Source organism: Sinohyriopsis cumingii, unplaced genomic scaffold, assembly GCF_028554795.1.
Source record: "Sinohyriopsis cumingii isolate HCF-2022 unplaced genomic scaffold, ASM2855479v2 utg000452l, whole genome shotgun sequence".
Lineage (NCBI taxonomy): Eukaryota > Metazoa > Mollusca > Bivalvia > Unionida > Unionidae > Sinohyriopsis > Sinohyriopsis cumingii.
The window spans coordinates 596,978-623,953 of record NW_028315901.1 but is presented as its reverse complement, the minus strand read 5'-3'; the positions used below and the strand labels follow the sequence as shown (position 1 = coordinate 623,953).

Sequence of the window (26,976 nt, the reverse complement as noted above, 5' to 3'; positions counted from 1 at the left end):
TATTTGGTTGCTGAAGAAATTGGGGGAAGCCTGAGAAAATACACGGCTGTGTGGACATTCCTTTATGATAATGAGCACGTGTTGAAACAAAAAGTATGCATACATTCTTCAACACAAGTGTCAGTTTATACGTATATATAAATGTGCTATCGCCGTTGTGCATCTGAATATAAAATTATATTGTTTCCTGCCGAAAGCGATGAATGCAAATGCCTAAGAAGTAGTTGAAAATAGACAAACTTGTCATGCGTTCTTTGACTCAGACAGTTGTTATGCACTAATGCAGATCATCAGCGTAACCTAATATGATCTACAATGCAGTTATTGTCATTTGAGCCTAAATAAAGAATATAAAATGGTGAGAAATGAACTGGTATTTTTGTATTAAGTGCTAGAAGATGCGTTAAATTAGACAAATATTTCTGATAAATGTGCACGCCTATAGATGATATTACGGCCTGATTGGACCAACACTTTTGTAGTTCAAAATATAACATATTACAACTTACTTGTTCTTTCGTCTTTCTGTCTTCCTGGAATAATAATAATACATATTGTTTTAGAAATGTGAAACAAATTTCGCTTATTTTGTCTCAAAATAGAGGATATATAAGCATGGATATATTCGCAAATATACATACAATGTATGTCACTATTTAAACATATTATTCTCATAAGTTATGCATGCACCCATAGTTCTATTGCGAATGATGTCGCATTAAAATAATATACGATATATAAAAAATAAAAAACCCAATATGTATACAAGAGTAGTTCTGTTAATACTGTATTGTTACAATTTATTTGCTTTTCCAAACTTAAGCAGATTTTGTTAGTGATAACAAAAAGGCACCGGGTGTTGTACGGTCAATATTCCCAAGCTTAAAGGTACATTTAGCAGTATCTACGGAGTTCGATCAAGAAACGGTCGCGGTAAGATACTCAACGTTGCTTACCTTTCCTACAAGACAATTTAGTGATTTTTGAAATGCTTTATATCAGCAAGTTCATTCGCCTCATAATTATCAAATACAGGGAGGAGATCTCCAGGCGGCTATTATAAAATAAATACTGCCATTGACTGTATTCTTGGAATCAGTTACATAAAAAACAAAAATTGAAAATACAAAATAAAAATCAAGTATATAATACCAATAACCATATGGTGCTACTTCAATAAAAAAAATGTAGTGGGTGGTAAAACTAATTTGAATTATGCAGTACTTTCCTGCTTGCTGCTTTTCGTTTTCAACCTATTTCATGCCTAAATAACGTTAGTACATCATCCCAGAGCGGATAAAAGCAGCATGTCACTTTGACTGTTTGCACACCATTATGTTAAATAGTCATGCGCAGAATGTAGATGTACCTATATATAATCTTTTCAAATACGATATTTACGCAATATATCAGAGTGAATTTGGAGGGATGTATTCGGCAATAGCGACATGTAAGCATTGCATTATCAATATTGTTTATCCACCAAAATTCTACATTTGAATAGCAGCAATTGCTTATAATTTTGCTATTGCTTAGCCGGATTTGTTGGCAAGATAATCTCAAACTGATCAAAACAAGATAAAATGAATGTACTCGCCTTACATGGTCATGTCTATTTATATAAAATATTCGTGTCTCTCTGAGTAGTATGCTGTGACGTAACAAAGGACTCAGTCAAAGCAATATATGGGCTCTATTATGCTAATGAGCGGAGGTAAAGTGGGGAAAATGGATTATGTGCGAGCCAAAAAGCTGCTTCCATAATAGCCTCCAGATAGGAATTATAAAAGTAGGTCCATGAGGTAGCTTTAAGTTTCATAAAGTTGAGGTCTCAAACGAAGATGGAGTCATAGGCTCATGTCATTGTCATGACAATTCACCGGGAGATAGTGACAGCTGAAATATCTACGGAGCCCTTAATAGGGAGATATAAGGTGAAAGATACCTATATACTTTTTCTTTTGCTTTGGAGACATTATGAGTGAAACGAATAGCACGCACGAGGTGTACGATTATATCATGATCATCCCCTGCGCTTATTTTAGAAAGACATTTAATCTATACGGTAATGGGGCTACTGAAGTAAATGTTGCTTGCAGGAAAATCAAATTGGCATTAAAGAGAAACGGGATTGTTGTTCCATTTGAAAACACATAGTCAATAGATCAGGCAAGGGTGAGTAGGAACAGTTAGGGAATACAGTTTTGTGTGTAAGACCTAAACAGGAAGCTGCGCGCAATGGTTGGTAAGCTGCTTTTAAGGTGTATAATGTCTAGGCTGCTGTATAAAGGGGATCCTGATGCTATGACACGAGACCTGGGTCGGTCAGTCAAGAGGTCTGTGAGATCCTTAAACCGTGGTAGTTGGGGCAATGAGAATAATCAGAGGACTGGAAGTTCGGACTCCTTGCAGAACTTGTGGTGTCAGTTGGAAAGATGTGAAGCCATACCCCACTGGTAGCTGAATGCATCGACTGCCTATATTCTCTCATCCTGGTCAGTAGACACGTAAAAGGGAACATTGTATTGTTTAGCTTCATCGCAAACAGGTCAACTAGATGTATTCTCGAAGGGGAAACATGGCATCTGTTACTGAGTTTGGATAGGCCACTCTGTCAGATTGGCTTGCTTTGTTCTGAACAGGCTGTCCGCTAATATGTTTATCTTACCCGGAATTTGGGAAAGTAAATAGGCTTCCCGGCCTAAATCTGACGCATCTGCGAACATATAGGAATGGGGACAGGATGCATGCTTGAGAAGCCCCATCAGGAATTTGTCTTGGTTCATCCAACACAACAAATGGAGGCGGAAAACTGGTCCTAGAGATATCAGGATTGATAGAGAATGTACGTGAGATTTCCACCATGCCAGAAAGAGGAACTGTACAGGACATATGTGAATGCATCCTAAAGGAGTCAATTTAGCAGAGGCGTTCATGGTTCCTATTAAGGAAAGATAAAGGCGAGCAGTTAAAAGGATGTTCGCTCGTAGCTGCTCTAGGATAACAGGGTTTCGATCAACCCGATCTAGTTGAAACCTGACAAAATTTTCTTTTGTTAGGAAGTTCAACCCAACGTAAACTGACCTCTCGAGGTTGGGTAGGGGACTCAACCCCACGTAAACTGACCTTTCGAGGTTGGGTAGGGGACCCAATTGAGTTATCATTAAATAAGAACTGGGCAGATTCTGATGAAGCGACTGAACATTGACACTGTCAGTCAGCCAATCGTCTAAATACTGGATAACTCGTGGTCACTGTACTCTAAGGTTGACCGCTGTTATTTCCGTAACCCGGGTAAACACTCTTGGTGCAGAAGATATTTCGATCGGTAGAACAAGAAATTGAAATTGTTCCTGTTCAAGGCAAACACAAATAAATTTTATGTGCGGAGGAAAAATAGATGCATATGAATAGGCATCCTGAAGGTTGGTAGAGACGAAGCGTGTTCCGTATAGGGGAGGTTGTCTCCATCTTGAAGGTTTCCTCAGACATAAACGGGTAGAGAGGGAGGAGTTCGATAATGGTTAGACATTTCCCGCTTTTCTTGGTGACCAGAAAGATTTTGGGGTAAAAGGCGAGAGACTGATCATTTGAAACACTCTAGACTGCTCTTTTATGCAAAAGGATGTGCACATCTTCCTTTAGTTTCAACACTTTGGACTGCGGATGAAAAATGGGGATCTTTGATAAAGGGTCTTGTTCCCGAAACTGGAGTCGACAGCCCTCATTTGCAATGTAGACGACCCAACCATCATCCGTGATGCTTGACCAAACCCCTGAGAAAAGGCATATGCAAACACCTATTGGAACATTTGCAAAAGAGTTGCTAGTGCTGTACCACCCACCTTCCTGTCGTTTTAGGAAAGGAAGGTAGGTTAGAAAATTTCCATTTGGATCTGCGGCCACCTGGTCGCCGTATACAGGATGAGGGGGGAGGTGGTGTAGCAAGTGTTTGAAGATTAAACTGGGGTTGTGCCTGTTTAGAAAGGTCAGGTGGTCCATGAGAACGATTCGACTGACTAATTTCTTAGTCGATTGCGATGAACCAGGAGTGGGTATAAAATATTTATGTTGGTCATCGAATAATTATTGAGACGCCATGGTAGGAATGATACCCCCAGAGAGGGTATCGGCTTCTAAAGGAGCAGCTATCAGAAGGTCAATAATTTGATTAAGCAAGACTCTCGACGAGCCTAATGCATCATCACGGAGGAAGTGCTGAAATTCCACCAATAATGCTATGTTATCAATTAGCGCATTCCGGAAAGTTTTTGCCAAAACGTCTAGCACAAACTGTAACATGGCTTGATTCAGGGAGGAGTTTCTCAGCATACTAAACGAAGAAGCTACGAAAAGTTCGACATGAATCTCTATAGTTACAAGTAACCAGGCGATAAAATTGTTTTAATGGGAAGGACTGCCTAGAATCCCGAAGAAATACCCAGCTTGGCCGCATAAGTCTCCAAAGGTTTAATATGCCGCTTCGGGGAATGTACTCGGTAGCTTGAATAACTGATAACGGTTCTGGAACATACTATCTTGTGCGATGTCGGGCAATATTTGGCCTCGTGAAAATCCTCATATTTCCTCAATCGTAGACGAATGTGAGACATAAAAGAGTCCTGGTTGAAGTCGTATCGCGGAGATCTTTTCCAAATTGAAATATATCGTTTTGAACTGTGTGCCGGATAGTTTGGGGCAAATGTGTTTGGGAAACAAATGATAAACGTATTTACCGCCTTTTCAAATGACTAGACATCTTTGTCATCCTCATCCACCTGAGAGTATGGAATTGGCCTTATACGAAGTATATTTATCACAGCTTATGATTCAAACGCGTTGGAGTCAACGAGGATGGAGAGAGACTCGTCATCCTCATAGTCAGGGACAATGAGTTGTAGAGTAGCTAGGCATCACATCCTATAAGTGTTAATATGTATAATTGGGTGAATGGACAACAAAACTGTCCCCACCCGTAGCTTCAAATCTGTATATGGTTTGCAAATCATGCACAGGGTGGGATGGTGGAGGGTAAGAGAGGAGAAGAGGAAGCGAGGTCCTGTCCCTGTAGCTGTACCGTGAGGTTGATCAGTGATAGATGGGGAAGACCATATATCAAATCTGTGCATTATGTGTGCGATGTGATTACTCCAAGGGAGGGTGCAACCAATGGTTTAGGTGCTGCAAAATCGTCCGGGAAGGGCTCAACCCTGTGGCGAGACTCATTATACTTAGAGGGAGGACGCAACCTGCTGTCTGAGCACTCTACTTACCTGATGGTAGGGTGGAATCCGCCGGCGCAATGCTCTGCCTCCCTAACATTCTGTTTGTGTAGCCTACGAGTCGTTCTTGTGGCCACACTGATCCACATAATGTTTTGCTGACATCTTATTTATAGTGGTGTGGTCCCTTGTTATTGCGAAACTCGACTTACACACGAATATACAAAGGATGGAAATTATCGTTGAAGTGTTTATTAATTAAAAAAACAACATAGTCCAGTTCTGACATTTGCTTATTGAAGTAATATACATATACATGAATATCAACGCGAGCGTTGTTAGAAGTTATAACTAAGTGTATAATTGAAAAACTATAGAAGGAGAAACGATGTCCTCAGCATTTAATTGGGGCCTGTTATTGTTCCTAGAATATATGGACTTACATTAACCATTCAGTCAATATTTTAAGTATTTGTGTCTAACATCACGGGTATAACAAGAGGTAGCTTCCAAATTTCCAAAAAGAATAAAATTATAAGTGGGCTAACAAAAAGCTACAATACGGTTTTAATAACGAACGGACAGTAGTAACACTAAGAAGTATTAAGCACTGTAGATAGAGACTAACTGCAGTATATTAGTTGTCCAAAGGCATAACTTTTCAGTCACACGGCTTCAGACTTCGGTACAGCATCGCGCACCTAAAAAGAATAACATACAGGTACATCTACATTTTCGCTCATGACAATGCAACATAGTAATTGAAAAATGTCGAAGGGTCCTAATGACTTTTACTTCGCTCTAGGAGGATGCATTTACATCATATGGACGGCATATATTCGGCGTGAGAAGATATTTGCTAAGCAATTGTGACAGGATAAGTAATGACAATGAAAACCAGCATATGTGAGTTAGCGAATATGACTTATTTCTGATCCCACTGCAGCAAACATAATATAGGGCTCCGATAATTCCAAACGTGTTATCTGCATTGAGCAATGGGCTTAATATATAATGCTCACCATAATCAATGTTTGCTTCCAGGACCAGGGGGAACTGTCTTCTAAAGATTATTGATACGGCTTCTAATTGTATCTAATTAGTTCCGCTTCAATGATGGAAATACAAAATATAAAACGATATTAGTTAACGAATTTCCTGAATCAGCCTATGCTACAGACTGCAACAAAAATGTATATCTTGTTATTTGGATTCTTAGTAAGAATTTTATGACGCATGATGTATATGTCGCTGCCATTCATTTTCGATCCATAAAGGTTACATATATTACTTTCATTCCAAAACATGACTGATAAGTATATTAAACGGTATAATTGCAAATTCGTAGATGGACTGAGCAAAATATGTTCCATAAGACAGAGGAATATATCATCATCACCTTCCATTCCTTGTCTGAAAGCAGGCTCCAATCATTATCAGAATGTGTAAAAAGATTTTGGGTTTCACCAAATAAATTTCTCCTATGATTCGTCACTGCCTTTTCCCATAACATCGTCCCATAACAAGTGTTAGCATCGTTCAGCTCTTGTGTTCAAAACGATCATTGTGGAGACGTACTTTAAGGAACACATAAAACAGTGCACATCTCACATAGCCAAACGGGCAAGAATTTGAGAAAATAAAAACGGTTTAATTCCATTAGCTATCACGATGGTATGGTGTATTCCGAATCGAAAATGAGCATATTAAACTTTGGATAAAGCTTGAAAATTGAATGATATTTTCTCTATTGAATTGCTATCGTAATGATGAAGCATGTGCATGTTAGAGGTCACATTTCATATTCGTAATTATTTGATAGTTCAGATCTCGAAATGTATCCCATATTTTTCATGTGTTATTTAAATTAAACAGAGGCGTATCTCACTACGCGCTGAAGCAAATCGTCTACATTACCGTTTATGATCTGAGAGGCATTTATTTTCTTTTGAGACTAAAACAAGAAAACGTGCGTAAAAAAGAACTGGTCACTTTGTAGTCCGTAATAAAGGATGAGTTAAATTCGAGGACTATTTCTGATAAATGTACACGTCTAAAATGATATAACATCCATATGGAATACATAATGTTGTATTTTTCAATGAAGCTGACATATTAAAACTTACCAGTTCTTTCTCCTTTTCTTCTTTCTGAAATAATATAATATATCTTGTATTAAAAAGGTGAAATAAATTCGCTTATTTCGTGTCAAAAAGAGAGAATCGATAAACATGAATATATTCGCAAATATAAATACCAAGTACGTAATTACTGAATCGGACTGCCCACAACAATTTTGGCTAAGAATAATTTACAAGAATGATGAATAGGAAGGTCACAGTTTACATACTCGGTGCTTGTTTGCAATTTGGATTGCATCTGTTTTCCAGTTTTTACGAGAAAACGAAAACAAGTAATGTCCTCAACTGCCCCGTGGGAATATACTAAACAAATCTGCGTAATGAAATTACAGGTTTCAACAAATAGTTTCTCCAATTTGATCATTATCACATAACAATTCCTTGCCAAAGCTGGAGAATAACATCTAGTACATATAACAGTCCCAGTGTTTGGATTACTATACTGTGCGTCAATAGTGAAGCTTAACTCATTATACACCGTTGCTATACGCGTAAGACAAAGTCCTTTTAAGAAGACGAATCATAGGGCAAATAACAGTTCTTTGATGTGCCCTGGATCCAGCAAGGGGTCACATGTGTCATGGGTTGATTAAAATACATACAGTAAACTCATGACGAACAGTGCAAAACTTGTTTCTGACTAACCTGGGTGCTTTTGACTTTCAATGAGTCTTGTATCAAGGCCATATACAAAAAACACAAGGCATATACAAAAACAACGACACAAAAGTCGTTGAGTATGCAACACTTTACATGAAAATGTATACAGGAATACAATCTCAAAAATATTTTGTATGTTTGAACTAGCTTACATCAACTGCATGCAGATGATGACAAATATTTTATATTGTCCTAGAATTCAATGAACATTATCGCCGTCAATTAATTGCAGTAAATGTATGTAACGCAAATTATATCCGGGGTATTTCATTTTTATATTAATATATATATAGGTTACTAGGTGACTAATAAGCCAGTTATGTATTATTCTTTCAAAGAAAATGTTCTTCATGCCAATGATGATTTTATTTGTGCATGGCTGTCCTTACCTAGTCGGCTTGGCTTGAACTGCTTGGTTTAAATTTTCTAAGATGGCGTATCCAGTGTGATTGCCTTTATTGTCTGGTGTCTGACGTCAAGGTAGACGTTTCCGGTGTATTATTGAAACTAAGTATAAAGCAATATATATTATTTGATCAACCACCCGCCTCCACCGCCCAGCTCCGTCGAGCCAAATATTTTATACTTTGAAACTCAACAATATATTTTGGTAGATATGTATTTCCTTTACATCAGGGTGTAAGGGAGTAAACACTATAATATAGGTATTCATATACCTTATTGAAGCAATACCGTACTTCTTCGTGTTACCTCTATGTGGAGGTCCGAACTGATAATAATAAAACTACATATTGACTTTTGTTAGCTTTAAAATACTATCCAGACACATAATACAAATGCAGTTGTATATGGCCGCATACACTTGTCGTTTACATTAGATAATGTTATATCGATCAAGAAAGCTGTTGACTGGTGCAGGTAGACTATACATATCCATGAATTTGTTTACATACCAATAACGCGTAAAGAACACATAAAGAAGACGTGGTTAACAATCCTAGCAAAAAGATATCTCTTCGTTTTCCACGCGTCGTGAAAAATTACCCGGCAGTCATAACGATATTTTACCAAGTTGTCTGGTCAACCTTCTAACTCTTCACTCCGGGGATGATTGTTGTAAAAACAAACGATTCCAATTGTGTTTTTTTTTTTCGTTATTCGATTATAATGCCATGAACTTAAATGAGTTTCCTAACTGAAATTGATCGAATGTGAAGATATGAGTGGAAAGATCTTAACAGCAAGTGTTTTATATTCTACTATCGCTACTACTACAACTACAAAAATAATTACAAATACTACTACCACTCCTAACACTACCAGAGGCCCCGAGTGGTCTAAAGCGCTCTCCGTCAGGGATCACTTTCATCTCACCTCAATCTGCGCCGATTCGAGTATCGAATTCGGCCAGTGTGGGTATGTGAGAAAGCTTGCCAGTAGCTTATCGTGTTTCGGTGGTTGTTTCCGGTGTTTTCCTGGGTTCTTCCTCCACCATTAATACTGGCCACCATGTATAGCCTATCGTGTGCTGAAAAATGGCGTTAAACCCAACAATAACAACAACATTAACCTAACACTACCACTGCTACTACAACAACTACTATCACCACTAATACTAACACCACTACCCTACTACTACTACCACCACTAATACTATAACTAATACCACCATACCATCACTACTACCACTACTACTACTGGTGCCACTACTACTACCACTAACACAACTAATAATGCCATACCGCTACTGCTGCTAGTACTACTGATATCACAACTATTACTACAATATCATAACTACTACCACTATTACTACCACTACTTTTACTACAACATCCATTACCACCACTACATCCACTACTACTACTAACACCACTATTAATACTACTACCACAAATAATATGACAACTACTACTACCACTAATACTACTATCACTACTACCACTAGTCCTCCCACCATTTCTATTACTATGACTTTCACCACTGCTACTACTACCAATATTACTACCACCACTAATACTAATACCACTACTACCACTATTACTACCACAACTAATAATACCACTGCTACTACTACCACAACTACTACTTATACCACTACTACTATCACTTTTAATATTACCACCACAACCACTACTAATACCACTGCTATTACTAATACGACAGCTACTACGATCACTACCACTAAAACGACATTCACTACTAATATAACCATTACTACTTATACTACTACCACTACTATTAATACCACTGATACTACCATTACTACTACCATTAATATTAGTACTACAAATACCACCACCACTAATACTAATATTGATACAACTACAGCTAATACTACCAATGCTATCACTACCACTAATAATACCATTACTAATAGTACTACAACAAATACTACCACCACTAATAATACTACCACCACCACTACTAGTACTACCACTACTACTACTTTCACTTATACTACCACTACTAATACTACAATAGTTACTATCACTACTGATACCACCACTACTACTACTACCACTATTACTTATACCACCAGTACTACCACTATTAGCACAATCACTACTAATACATCCACTTCTACTACCACAACTAATACTACCACCACTACTACTAATGATAATACTACCATAACTAATAATAACAGTATTACTACTACCACTTATGTTACTATCACTACTGTTTCCACAACTAATACTGCCACTGCTGCTACTACCACTACACCTACTACCTTCACTACTACTACCAATATTACTACTACCACTACTGTTACTACCACTACTACTACTACCAATTAATTTCATTTATCCGCTGTGGGAATTAATAACGCATTAAAATTTAGTTTAAAAAATAACCCCTTTACAGTCACTTGTCACGGAGCCCGATAAAAAAGTCCTATATAGCAACAAATGAAATGTTCCGCAGTTCTCTCAATCAGATACCTGATTGAAAATAATATGGGAATACATAATCACTCTTGGGTATAAATCGATTCTACATTATTCCGAATCACTCACTAAGTAAATAATGTTCGAATGCCTTTATGTTAACTTTGTGATTTGTCAAATAGATACATTGATAAATACCCAACCATGATCATTCAAACCTTCTACTTCCAATTTTGTCATTTCTATCGTCAAATCAACTAATTCCATAAATAATGCATTCGAATTCAAGTAACCCATACTTCCTTTTCATTAGCCGCTTCAAATCGTTCCATAATACATAACCTGTACAGAATCACAAGAACATATCGACTAATGCCACAGTTACGTTAATTCAAAAACTTCATACTTCACAGCTTATTCAATTGCTATCAACACGTTTCGTTTATTTACAACATTCTTGTTCAATTTTAGGCAGTCCCATCTGCTACGTCAGATGACCACGATCTTACATATTAACATCTGATACGGATTGAACAAGTGTGATAAATGAAATTTGCAAACTAGCCTGATTATGGATTTTATCAATGAACAATATGGAAATATGAACAGGGTGATGTTATCCCTTACCAAAAAAGAACGTAATAATTAAATAAGTTCTATACAGGAATAACATTTAATATCATTTTCAACAGCGTTAATACATTAAAAAACCCTTTGATTTATGTAATGTGAAATGTGAAATTAAATGTGCAGTTATTAAACCGGCCATGTGTTTTGCTTGGTTGAATAGTTTAGTGTTGCAGTGCTGGAAGGACTGACCGATTTGAGTGTTTGACCTTCACATTGGATGTTTTACCAATGGTTGCTGACCTTGATCTGTAGTGAGGAGGGGTGTTAGGGTCTGATACAGACAGATCTTGACCACCACTGGGCATATTTTCTGAAACTGAACTAATTAGTTGTTTTTGTTCAGCGTTCTGACGTCGACTGTACGTTTTCAGAGACTCCTCACATTTGTGGTCCGTCACAAACAAAATATGTAAGGTTGCAAACGGAGCATCACCCATAGCTTGAATTGCTGTTACATGGAAGGAGTGACCAGCATAGTGTTGCACTCCTGCATTATTGCAGAAGTCTGGCATGAATGATGATAATTGCAATGGTTTGATTGGTTCACAAATATAGGCCTACAATTTGTCAGCGAATTTAGGAGATCCTGGTGATTATTTACTGCAGTGCGTAAATAGGGTCTTTGGTGCTTTGTCACATTTCTGAAGTGCTCGTGCCAGTTGCATTCAGTATTTTGTCTGACGTTTCTTCAAACATATCATCAATACCATCTTGATGTTTTTTATATAATTGTTTCATGATTTGAAATAATGTACTCCATGCCAGATTCATTATTTGCAAATTATAATGAAGTTGGTTTCATTTGATGATGAAATTCTATACATCTGGTCAGAAAATAAATAGCCAGCATATACCATATTTTGAACCGAAGGGCAACAGTGTCAAAGTTTTGAAGAAACGCATTTATTTTTCCTAATTCTTTCAGGAAAAATGCTTGATTGTGTTTGGTGGGCCTTGAAATACCTGAATGTAAATTCAATTTCAGTTTTGCATTTAACATTGAATTAATAGTTTTGAATTCTTCGTTTTTGACAATGTCAATATCTATTTCATTGTCCTTCACGTATATGTTCATGGCTTTCTGAACAGTTTTCAAGGAATTCTTGGATATGTTTGTGTAAGTGGTCATATTCACACCATGCCACCAACACCCACACACTTTTGAAAATAAGCAAACAAAATTGTAAAACAAAAATGAAAACATTTACCATTAAAAACACAAATGCCCCATTTTTTGTTTCATTTAGTAGCCTTTGAGTATTGATTTATTTCATAACATTTTAAGTCCTCCACAGATAGTTTCTGTAATCGTGGTTTAGCTCAAAATCGATTGTCGCAGTTCCCACGCAATTATTGTTGTTGTTGTGCATGGCTGGGGTGACGGAGGTTATGGGGTGCTCTGTGAGGGAATTTGTCATTCTATGTTGTTCTGTTTCACTTTAGCGCTTGTAACATCCATCGCAATATCATCAAATTCATCTCAGCTGCTTTAATGACTGCTATCATTTCTTTTAACTCCTTGTTATCTAATTGTTAAAAAAACAACTCCGCCGAGCATTGCACTGAGAATAACCGTTATTGGCCATTTTGCTCGACTATGCAGCAGACGAACGCTAAATTGTAAACTATGCATTTCAATCACAATACTATTGGAAAAGGTATATAATGTGTAGAATTTATATTAATTTGCTGAAATAAAAGAGGAAATAATCGCTCACATGAACGTGTCTGCAATGTTTCTTTATATTGCAACTCAAAAGTATTTCCAGAATGTATCGATGTGTAAAATATGCTAGATCAGTGTCAGTGACCGTTTACATCCAATCATATTGGAGAAATTCAGTTTCATTCATATAAATTTGAATTATTACACAGTACGTCTGGGGACATTAATCATGCATATATGCACGAATGTTCACAAAAACCTTGTGGGCATGAAAGCCAATACCATGATTGTGTGTTCACTCTCATGCTGAAGTAGAGCTTGTGCCATTCATATGTTATTTCGCCTAAGATTCTCCGGTGCACTTCTTGTAGAATATAATGTTCCAGTCGTACCTCTCCAACTCATATGTAAGATCTTTCAACTTTCCTGTAGATCCCATTGTTCTAATGCTCTTTGTGACGATGACATTTACTATCCCAATAGGGGCAGTAGTGTCTTAATTGTCACCTCTGTCCTTGTGTGCAGCGGAATACATGATTATTGCCGAAGTCCACATATACAATACTTATTTGATTATTTCGTCATCACTTGGATGCATATGTGCGATTAGCAATAAAACTTAATTCAAAATGTTTAAGTCACATAATTTAATTTATACAATAAGGCTATTATCCTCAGAAAGTGCAAAAAGGGGCATGTAATAAATACAAAATCCGCATTCGTACAGTAGTAGAGAATTAGTCACTTTGTCTATTTTGTCTCCATACGGGCCAATACACCGCTCCACGCCTCTGCCCGCATAACACATGTATCATATTAGTTGCTGTTACATGTTGATCACTTTTAATATTGTTCTCACATACGCACACGCTCAAGTGACGTGAGTGATCCAGTCGAAGGGAGACAGGGTTTCGTCCGGATAGGAGTGCTCCAAAAAAGGGCAAAAGCCGAGCCATAGTAGGATGCATTCCGTACAATATTGATAGTTTGTGTGTATTTTTCCTTACGTCGATGTAATATGAACATTCCTTCTGTTATTAAACGAAACAAAACCCAGAACATAAATAATGCACATTGAAAAACAACTATCGACACTCCCTGATAAATAAATCATAGTGTGTGTTTTTTTCCCAATAGGTCAATGTTACATTCTTTGAACATTAATATGATATATGACTGTATGCTACTTGAAAACTGTGTTTATATCTGATAGGATCTGACACATAATATGTGGGCGAAACAAATATTCCAGAGACAGTTTATAATCCAAATATCTAACGAACATAATAATTCCAAAGAAAATGCTGTTTTTCCTAGTGATCTTTATGTTGTTGTTGGGTTTCATATTTGTTTTTTCCTTGGCTCCTTACCTTGTTTCTCTATCACATTATTTGTTTTCCTCTTTGTGGTTTGGTTGGGTAAGGTTGACTGTTATAATGTGATTGTACTCACTTCTACTCATTATCAGCAGTTCCTACTCAAATGTCCATGCATACAATGTCATCCTTTGCTTAACCTCCTGTGTAAATAATAACGGTGGATGCAATCCGAGCCAAACACGATCCTATATCATCAAGGACTCCTACTGTCAAATCAGCTAGGAATACAAAGGGCATGATTTCATATGTTCAACTCCGTTTCTTTTTCGATAGATTGATATGCAAAATTTACTTTTCACAATTTGCATCGTTTAAATGCGATTCGTCTCAACACCGATACACAAGCAGGAATACATTTTAACTTCTTGGAAACGTGTCGCTAATTCAATTATAACTATGTCCGGCATGGCAACAACGTATGGGTACATATTATAATATACATGCTGAAACTCATGAGTGGGTCACAAATCAATATTTAATAAGATAGTGTTCGTTTTGGCTAATATACATACAAACATTACTAGAATCAGTGAATATTGCTGAGACTAAAATCTACTCAATAAAACATTATTTGCATTTTATATCAGACCTTTGTTAAACATAATTAAGGTTTCGCCAGTATTTTATTAACGATATTTTACAGATCTAAGAATATATTAACTAGTTAATGAACTGAAAGCCAATTATCTTCCAAAAGCAGCTTGTTTGTAGGTATTTATCTTCGAGAATGAGATTAATCCATGGTGAAGACGGAAGTACACACCTGCAAAGTGATCACTACATTGAACTTTCCAAAAGAGAGCGCAACGACAATTTTCAAGGGAAAACACTAAAGATCCTTTACATTTTTACACCAACCAAATAGTTCTCCCGCATGCACAAAACCGTCATATCTAAACTTTCCCCTCAAGGTTGGAGGAACAACGATACGAAGGTTAATTCCAATATATTTCCTTTCTTGTTTTAATCGTCCCCATAACTTAGTCGGAAGAAATGTAAAAATGATAGCACATACCACCTCCTACCTTGTCAAAACAGTAACATATAAAATCCTAAAGTTGCGTTTGAAAAGTGGTGATGAAAACATATTTCCACAATTACATTTTCGTTCATATCGTTTAGCAAATTATTCTCCAAGAATGTCTAGATAGGAAGCTTAAAGCCTGTATTAACTTGTAGGTTAATAGTCTACAAACTTGTAAAACTATCATTCGAGATGAGTGTGTGTGCGTGTGTGTGTTGTGTGTGTTTGTGTGAGCTTATATTCACCATTTTCTTCAAACATTCCAAGCACAAAGCTTTGAGCACCATCTTCCAAACACTCTGATATGAGATAAAGGACGACCGAAATTTCAAAATTCCCATTTTGTATATTCTTTTATGGTATAGCCGTATATTGGTAACATATAAATGGGGCACAATCATACTTGTGAATAAATACCAACCATATACAGCGATTACAGTTTCCGTTATAAAAATAAAATAAAAAAACAAAAATTGTCTTTGATAACGAGGAACGCTGGACAGACCGGCTGACAGACAATAATAAAACGACATTCTCTCGAACCTTTCATTACGTCTGGGGATCATATAAGTACATACTCATTTTATTTTCCTTTTCCTCAAATATTTCCAGATACATGTGAATTAGGACAGACTATTATGTAAACAGTATTAAAGCATTTTCAAAATTCAGCTATATTATATCGTGATACTTCATATATTTTTACCCAAAGTAAAATATTTTACTCAAAAGTTAGGAAAACACCATTACTTTTTGCATGTGACAGACCACTACCTCTGTATTGCTTAATATCACCAATATTACAAAGCAAAGCAGAATTCTAAGCAATGAAAGGTACGAAACTTTAAATATTGAATTAAATTGCTTTTTAAACGATACAGTAATAAAATATGTGACTCTTTGTGAAATTCGAACCTGTAAGAGATTTTATTTCCGGACATTAATGTTATTTTTAAAGAGGATTTCCTACAAACATTATCCGTTTCATGCACCAGCATATGCCAAGAATTAACAAGAGTACATGCATTGAGCATGTGTACCTTTGGTGAGTTCGTGTACTTTTAGTGACTGTGCATTTTAGTGAGCATATGAAATTTTGCTGAGCATGTGTATTTTTAGTGAGTATAAATAGTGAATATGTAGTCTATTAGTGAGTACTGTTAGTATGATACTTTTAGCAAGTAGTTATAATTTTAGTCGGTATGTGTATTTCAAGTCAGCATGTGTAATTGTTTTGAGTACCTCTAGTAAGAATGCATGTCAAGTGAACATGCTAACTTTTAGTGGATATGCGCACATTTAGTGAGTAGTTTTAGTGTCTTTTCAGAGATTACTTTTCGTGACTATGTGTACTTTTAATGAGACTGTGTAGTGTATGTTTCCATTGTGTGGGTATAAGTCTTAATATGGGACGAATGCACTTGACGAAAACAGAAATATCTGATATCCAATGAGATGAGATTAAGTATTGTAATGTTGAAGGTAATGGATTACAAATGATATCATTCACGTTAAATTTACTGTTACACTAACAATGTCTGATTAAGACCGTGTTATCGATGTTTGTAATGGCTGTGTGCTAATGAGAACCTTGCCAGGAGGAACATAAATTGCCTTGTTGTAACTGATACAGCATTCCGTCGGACAATATAAGAATAACACTCTTCAAAAGTATCAAAAATGTTGTCACGTGGACTCTCACGTTCACTATCGAAAATGTGTGTGAAGTATGAGAGACATGCTTTTAAGGATGAACATCTCATGTTATTTGAGAAGATCTCACGCAATATTGGGAAAGCAGAGGGCGAAACATCGATAAAACTGTCAAGATTTAAGTCATAAATTTAAGGCATGTGGGATCACTACACATTCCTGTGGAGTTGGGGCGAAGATATGAACGATAACGCAATCTTATTAGCGAACGAGTGTTTAAATTGCAAGATGGTTGTTCAACTTGCGTAAATTATGTAACGCCTGTATATGTCTTATTTCCACTGAAATATTGAACCTTCCTTATTTACTGTTTGATGCATTGACAGCCTTGACATCTTGACATGACAGGTAGGGTCCCAAATGACTTCAGAGAAAGGCAATAAGGAATATGTCATTAATAATGTTAGTACTGTTAGCCTTTCTAATTCCAATGAAAACCCCGAAATCGTTATTTTAGTATTATCTAATAATTATTTTGCAGATTCCAAGCCAGTCCTGTAAAGTATGGGACTAAATTCACATCAGCATTGCTACGAGGATAGAGACTCAGTTTTCGCCTGATTATAATGAGATACCACGGTAAATACTTTACCTATATGTCAAATATATTCAGCAGTTCGCTTTGCATGACTTTATACTGTGCAAGTGTGCTAGATTTCCATATTTGAAATTTTCCCTGAATATATGTATATGTATGTACATATATATATATATATATATATATATATATATATATATATATATATATATATATATATATATATATATTAAACGGAAATGTGTTAAAAAGAGTCATACACGTTCAGAAATGTGCGCTAGATACATATTAATGAGCAAAATCGGGAAACACGTAAGTGCCATGATGGCCGTGGTCTTTGTGGGCTTACCGCCATTTTCAGCACATGCTAGGCAATACATGTTGGCCAGTATATTATATTCATGGCAAATCCTAAGAAAGTTGGGAGAAACCACCAACGCAAGGGAAGCTACTGAAACATTCTTAAGCAGATGCTGGCCTACCCCAAACCTCTAATCCATGCGAACAAAGATGATATGTCAGTTATCTGCAAAGACAAACTGCTACGATCACTCGATTACCAGGGTCCAGGTGTGAAAATATATGGTGGAATCTAAATAACTTCAGGTTCACATAGGAAGAATCATCATTTCACCACCCACTTCTATCCAGTAATTACCAATAACGAAATGGCGATTTTGAATGACCCCGTACAATACATCAAAAGCAGCATGCACCCAGTCATATCATGTGTGTAACGTTGCATACCATATTTCACACATAGATGAATGGTTTGCTAAATGTTCAGTGATGAAGATCTCTAATGAAATGCATTTTGGAACGTTTCATCACTAAAATTACTATACTTTTAGCCATGCTTTCATCCTTTATGCACGCCCGCGTACATGATTTAAAAATTGAATTCAGTGAAACATTTAACTAGTAGGTTTGCTTATCTCCTGTCTAAATTTGGTATTTACAATATCAACCATTTGCTTATATATATCACCTTTCTTCATTATTTGTGTTGACCTTGTTCTCTGTTCTGAACATACTCAACATTCATCCATATGCTTAAATATTCATGCGGATGGCTTTAAAAATACATATATGTCATTCATATTACCAACTTAAAAACTGTAAAGGTCTAGATTTATCTTGGGATAATTTATGAATATATTAGTGTTGGTTCCTTTTACTTGTTGATTATTCACTCGTCACATTTAAAGTAGTTCAGATTCGTATATTGTTTGCAGCAAATATTTTGGCAACTAGCCCATAAACAGATCAAATTTATATTGCAAGGTTTGTCTGTTAATATTTTGTTGTTGTTTCTATTTGGGTGTTTTCTTCTCAGCGGGGCTTTCAATTAGTATTTTAGCGGAGCCAATCGCTGTAATAGACACAAATGAATGCATGGCGAAGTCCGTTATTTTATTTCGAGAATATTTACGTATAAACTAAACTGAATATAATAACACATGTCTATTATTTCCGTTCGGGCCACACACATTCCTTATTGAATGACAGGTAAGAATAAAGGACTTAAATTGTGGCTGCACTTTACGAAATTTATACTTACTGAATCAGTAGAATCTTGCATAGTGCCAATCAAAGAAGTCAAGATATTTAGATTGTTATCAGCTGGAGAAAATAGTTTATTCTTCAGACATATATTCGTTGTTCGATCAGACCGTGATATAATTCCAGAAATTAATTGTTGAAGAATCGGGCTTTTCTGAAGTATTTCGATGTCATTTCCATGGTCTTTCAACTCTTGTGCATCGTTCATAACGTTATAACAAGTTTTGAATTCATCCTGCACTTCGTTTTCTAAACCTGCATGTCGCTGTCTCAGGTCGTGGTAAACATTTTTTATTCTGTCTTTAACTTTTGCCACTTCTTGACTAAGTAGTTCGCTCAGCTGTAAATGCTTAGCCTCAACTGTTTTGATTTCCTCCTGCTCTGCATCGTTAATACTCTTTGTAAGATCTTCTACCTTTTGTTTATAAGCATTGATACGTTTCATCTTGTGTGAGCATTCATTCAGTTTGGCCTGTATAATCTTTTTCATATCAGCTGCAGCATCAGGTACAAGTTTTGTGTCATGTTTTTCGTGCATACCCATATTGCACACGATACAAATAAGCACTTTACAGTCTCGGCAATAAAGCCTTATTTCCTCTTTGGGATGTTGATCGCAAACTATACGTTGTCTAATTTTACCTTTCGTTTTATAATCAAGAGTTCCCAAGTCGCATATTTTGTGATGCATAGTCCCTTTCGATTTTGCATGGACATGACAACATGACTGGCACAAATTCTGCTCGCAATCCAAGCATCTAATGCAAGCAATCTTTCTCTGATCACAAATGTCACAAACAATGTTTTCACCAGAGTCATGGTTGGCTACGTTTTCACCGCTTTCATTATCAATATAAATGTATTTTTCGAAACCAGACACGCCATCCCATGGTAATTTCACACTTTCCTTACAGAGGGGACAATTAAAACAGCCGTTGTGAATGGTCTTTCGCACCAAATCCTCAATACACTTGTAACAGAAACTATGGTGACAGGATATTAGCCTAGGATCCTTAAATCTGTCCAAGCAAATACCGCATTCGAGTCTGCCAGCGGACATTTTGAAAGATACGATCAGATTATTCGACAACTGTAAATATAGTTACATATGTGTTAAGCTGTTGTGGGCACAATTAGAATGTTCTAATATTAGAAAATAAGTTTATACGAAAATCAATTTCACCAGTAGGATACAGTATTATATATTCATGTTAATGGCACGGCACGAGTGCAATATATGCGCCTACGCGTTATTCGTAAGCACATAATATTTACCTACTCGGTGTCACAGCTAAATTCAGTTCATATCAGTTAGGATAATAAACATTATTGCAAGACGTTAACATGTCGTACCGGTTTTTGCTTATCGTCATGAAGTCATTGAATAAATATATACACAACATACGCTCTCCATTCACATGTATATAACATTAGATAGAACGGTGTTAGCATTAGCAAATACATCGGCTATCCTATTATATACCAGTCAAAGGGCACTAACGTAGATAAACAATTAATTGATTAATCCATTGATTATACATTCCGGGAGCTAATAAGATTTTGTATAGATGCATATTATTAACATCTATGCATTGTTTGAAGTTTCTATTTTTTATATGATTATACAACTGTTACATGTATCCAGAAAGTTCCCACAACTTCTTTGAAATAAATCAGCACATTCGACATGTAAGTGTATTGTTTGTCATTTATGTCAACTGACAATATTCGCGTGGGGGAGTGAACCTCCTTTCCTTATATTTGTCTATTATCATATATAATCTCAATTTAATTTTCCTCATGATTGCGTAAAGCTGTGTAGAGCTGTCCTGAGTGTATACAGCCATGTAGAGCTGTCCAGAATGTATGGAGTATATAGAGTGTCTGGAGTGTCCAGTGTAGTCGGCAGATCAGAGTGACCCGAGCGTTCAAAGTTATCGGAGTAATCGGGGTCAACGTGGTGCAAGCTGTAAAGCCAACCACATGAATTAACAGTAGCAGCTGTCAAGCTGAGCTGTAACAGCAGTGGAGGTGAAAAAAGTATGCTGATGACGGAGTGAATATCCTTACATATAATTCTTTAGCCGGGGGCTAATTGTGTTGTTCGTAAATACCCGTTATATCTCTCAGGACTGTAAAGATGATTTGTATATCTGTATTTTTGTTCTTGTTTTTGTTTACCAAAGTTCACTGAGTGAATTCATTTTACTACATGAGTTAAACTCTACATTGTTTACTAGCTGAGTAAACCAAATCCATGTCTTCATTGTGAAATCACTGCGAATAATTCACTCCTTAACTTTGTATTCTGTAAAGTAATTTATTTTTATTTTTCATTCTTAAGTCTGTATTTTCTTATGTTAATTAATCCAATATTTGGATTATATATACACACACTTTGAGCTTGTTTAACTAACTGCTCATTGAAGTCATTCATTATTAAACATTGTATTGATATCTTCCTCAAAAGTGTTATATTGTGAATCCTGAAATCCCACCCGGTTAATTTGTTACAGTATTATAACTGGTCACCAAAACCTACACATTTTTTTTTAAATATCTAGTACATGTACAACATTGAGATGCTATTACTACACTGCTCATAAATATCAGTGTGGCATGTATGCATTAATGGATGTGTGTGTGTGTGGGATACATGCATATATATATATATATATATATATATATATATATATATATATATATATATATATATATATATATATATATATATATATATATGTATATATATATATATATATATATATATATATATATATATATGTGTGTGTGTGTGTGTGTGTGTGTGACTTTCAATTGTTGTTGCTCACACATCTATATGAGAGTACCGCCAGGTAAAACTTGTTAATTACTTTCAAATCGTTTGCACATATGTCTTTTTTCTACTACATTCTATCCATATCTCTCAATGAAGTCAGATGAGCGATACAGAACAAAGATCCACAGCTGCAAGGCTCTAGGTTAGAACATAAATTCACATATTCAAAATATAACATAATACTAGTAATACATATAACTCAATTCGCGTCATGGTTTCCAATACATTTTTAGATATTTAATGAATAATGGCGGAAACACAGACCATCTCTCTTTCATATCTCTTAAGGAGATTTGCGATCTTCAGATTGACAAGCTCTTCAAAGATCTAATCATTAATTTCTTAAATTGTAATTTACCTTTTAATATGAAGACGTTCCTCTGAGCAGCTGCATGTTCCCTAAAAATATAAAAAATAAAACATCAGTGGCAGGAAATCCGTATTAAGATCACTAACCTCTCTCTCTCTTTATATATGCATACATATATGTATATATATATATATATATATATATATATATATATATATATATATATATATATATATATATGTATGTATATATATATATAGATATACTGTGTGAGTGTGTGTTCAGATGACACATATCCAAATGCTCTGGGTAAACCAGTATGATTATATATATATACATATATATATATATATATATATATATATATATATATATATATATATATATATATATATATATATATATATATATATATATATCTAATGTTTGTTATTGATGTCAGATCATGGTCGGATATTTATATTGAGTTACCTTACATGTATGTACGATTGCCAAGTGAACAAAGAAAAAAACATCTACCTCCATTATGATCAATGCTTTAGGTATATTGGCACTATGTTCACTCTTATGCATGTGTATATGGCAACAAATACAAAATACTGTTTGATAATATGCATATTTTTTAAAGAGCATGTGGATAATGAAAAGCATGTATAGATGTTTTCGATTTTATTCAAAGTACCACAAAACTGAGCAAAGTCATTATTAGAGAAAAATGGATGATACATTTTCTTTGATTTGTTTACCTTTTTAGAGATTATGAAATTAAAGCAATATTATCACATTGTTCATTAAGCAGGTACAATATACTCAAATTATTAAAATATTTGAAATCATTGTTATATGTTTGCTTATGTTTAGCAACGGTACCTTTTTTGTTCTTTAATGTTATTAGCTGCTGTACTGAATGATTGTTAGACAAACAAAATAGCATGGAAAAACTTAATTGGGACAAGAATACAGATAGTTGAGGAGAGAAAACATGAAATGAGTATCAGAAATCCATCAGAGGAATTCGGTAGATTTCTAAAAATTAATCCAGGACTAAAAATGCATCAACTATGGAAAATAGCTTACACTGACTCAAGCAGAAAAATGGAATATGGGACATTATGGGACATTATTTCGTATTGGAGGAATGCAGACAAGACCTGGACTGTGTCCTCTATGTGGCAAAATGAGTCATGACAGTATTTTGCACATTTCGATGAATTGTGCCTTAACCTCAGAGGACAGAAACCACTTGATGAAAAGTCTATTTTCGTATATGCCTCCAGTGATTTACCGTGATTTCTGTGATCAGACCGATGATGTTATACTGGTTATACTACTTGGTGGTTTAAATGATATATCAGAACTATTTTTGTTGTCAGGATACATTTTCAAATGTTCTATTGTATATATATATATATATATATATATATATATATATATATATATATATATATATATATATATATATATATATATATATATTTATATTTTTATATATATATATATATATATATATATATATATATATATATATATATATATATATATATATATATATATATCTAGCTTAGTAATGATTTTTATTTATTTGTTCGTTTGCTATTGGAAATAATTTCAATAAGTAACGAATCCACTATTTTTGTGATTCTATGTATTTAAATGCATTTCTTTTTTGTCTTAAAATCTTCAGAAAATGGAGGAATAAAAGAATATCATCATCATCTTTGCTTAACTATTCGTTTATCTATAAAGCAACGCCATGTGATCAAAATATATGATAGAGGGAGTGATAAAGAGATTCACTTGCTGTCTGTTTTTATATGTTATTTCTTAGTCTTTATTATCCTTCTTGGTGTTTGAAAATAGTTTTAGAACATTATAAATCAATACTAGCGTTTTTTGGAAAAGTTGTATGTTATCTGGGTGGTAAGTTAAAAAAAATTACGCTGCTCTTGGATGAAAGTATGTGTAATTTTCTTCATGCCCATTCAATATCAATATGTATAATAGTACCTCTACAATCCTTTTAAAGCTATAAAGTGAGTTTTCAAGATTCTAATTTAAACATACTGTGGTCTGAAATATTAACCTCAAGCTTTCACACGAGCGTTTTTATTGTCATTAAATGTATTCGCACTTATCAGGTGAAGTGATCACTGTGTTGTCCGTGATACGTCTCAAATATCGTTGTATTGTATGTACGACGAAATAATCTGCTAAAGTTATTCGGCTCAAAGAGGTGTTTTAATGAACTTGGTTTGACGTTTGTTGAATATTGATTTGTGTATATTTCTATTCATTTTGTTTACACTCAGTAAATTATGGATACATAGAAGGATACGCGTATTGCTGTATAGGTTGGTGAGTGTGTAGATCGATACATTGTTTGCTGAGTAAAAAATTTAATTTGGGAGAAGGAAACTATATAAAAGTATAAAAGTTGTTTCATTATTTTTCTTCTCTTGGTCCAGCTGGAAAATGAAAGGAGAGAGTAAAACAAACTTAGTTGACAAAAGACTGACAGCTTTGGTTGTATGTCAAAGATGAAACAAGCACAAAACCAGAATTCTGTATGTAAGAGATTATTTCCTGGTCAAACAAGATCTCACATAGTAAGAAAAATAGAACGTGCACAAGCTTAATTAGATCAATACATGTCTCGTTCAATTGAAAGCAAGGTTTTGTTCATGCTTTACCTTTTACGTGATTTCTGCAAAAACAATAAATTAAAAGTAAGTAGCAATTATTTAACTCATCTACAGGCCGGAGCAGTTTAAGTGCTTTGGGGTGGGTTCCAATATTTCGAAAGGGCCTTCACTTTCATCATAAGGGCGCTAAAGCAAAAGTTTGTGTTTGTGTAATCTTAGCGTTGATAATACCAGTAAGTGTACAGTTTTTACTCTGCGTTTGTTTTTCATTGTCTGAGCGACTCTGGCTTCTTCGGTAGATGGTTTCTTGGTTCGCTGTCAAAACCAATTTCATACAATCCCAGGTATCCCGCATAATTGTGACTGTGACTTGTGATCAGACTGTTTATGTGTCTTTTGTTATTGCAAATACATTGATCAAGTTTGTTTTTCAACTAAGAAGTGTGCGGATGACTCATTAACTTTTGTCGTACCCAGTGAGCCATCTATAGGACAATACAGCCAATTAATTATCACATTACGATAGCTCTTGCCTTAATAAATGAGATAGCAAAATACAAATATACAAATAAAAATGAATAAAAAACAAACAAGGGAACAAAACAAAGATATATCTTGCCTCCTGCTGAGCTGATTATATTCAGCCGATAGTCACGTTGCGCAAACATTAAAACGATATCTGAAACCTGCTTATACCAACTTCAAGCGCTGATCATTATCTAAAAGCAGGTGCTCAAGGCATTTGAAAAGAAGGAAAACATTTTTAAAAAAAACAACTGAATGAAAAGAACTAGACGACCCATTTTTGGTACATAGTAGAGACCTTGGTGTGTTACAATGGAGGAAAGTCTGAAATGACATTGCCAGTAATTGGGTAACATACATCTTCTGACACAACACTATATTCCAAGTAAACCATCGCCATAGATACCAATCGACGTGTTTTGAGGAGAAATTGAGAAATAGTTCAATGTTCACAACATTGAATATACAACTCTGTTTTCAAAGATACTGACTAAAGTCGATGAAACAGCAAATGCAAATAAAAATCATAAAACTAAGACATGATTATTAAAAAAGCATGTCTTTTAATGAACTTTTGCAAAATTGCTTGACAAAAAATAGATGAACAGAGAGAGAGAGAGAGAGATTTGAAAAGAAAACATGTTTAGACAATTACCGAAGTAAATCTGTTTCGAAATGGTAGAAAATAATTACTGTTTCGTGTATGCCTAGCAACCAATCATATAGCAAAGTAACGTTTGATAATAGTATGACTTGGACAGCAGAGTGGTTGTACGCATGCTTCACACCCGTGCAGTTTCCGGCTTCTGTACCGGTTTCAGCATGATAGGGGGTAAAATAGTATCCCAGCGAAGGTCGGTGGTCTTTTATGGTTTTCTCCACGAACATGGTCAACAGTAGGCCAACACATGAGCCATCAAAAGTGTTTAGCATTAGTAATATTGGAAGACTTTTTTAACGGAGCTTGCATTACTTCATCTGGCCATATCAAGCAGATACATTAAGAATGATTTATTGTTCCCAGCGGTAAGTACAAGCATCCAATCCCGGGGCGGGTGTCGAACCCGCTACACGTGGGTTTAGAACTGATACAATGGGAGGTAACTACGTTTTCCATGGTCACTCAGAGACAACCAAAATTTTTAAAGAATTCATCTATAATAGTATGTATATTATAGGATGTAAATACATGCTGAAATTTCCATAGGGTTCAAAACTCCACCTGTGCCAATTACTTTTTGTACTTACCCGCCATGCAAAGTTAGGTGTTTAAAT

General features: G+C 35.3%; 1 protein-coding gene across 4 annotated transcripts in view; it reads right to left on the bottom strand.

Moving 5' to 3' along the window:
- Window positions 1-20,685, bottom strand: part of LOC149774006 (E3 ubiquitin-protein ligase TRIM45-like) — a 142,908-nt gene extending 122,223 nt beyond the window's left edge. For all 4 annotated transcript variants that reach the window (XM_089945887.1, XM_089945886.1, XM_089945888.1 and 1 more), the window contains exons 1-3: window positions 19,384-20,685; window positions 7,349-7,372; window positions 510-533 (exon numbers count right to left, since the gene is read on the bottom strand). In XM_089945887.1, coding sequence (XP_089802013.1) covers window positions 510-533; window positions 7,349-7,372; window positions 19,384-20,445 — 1,110 coding nt within the window. In that variant the 5' untranslated portion in view covers window positions 20,446-20,685. The remainder of the gene's footprint in view (window positions 1-509; window positions 534-7,348; window positions 7,373-19,383) is intronic.
- Window positions 20,686-26,976: the final 6,291 nt, after the last annotated feature.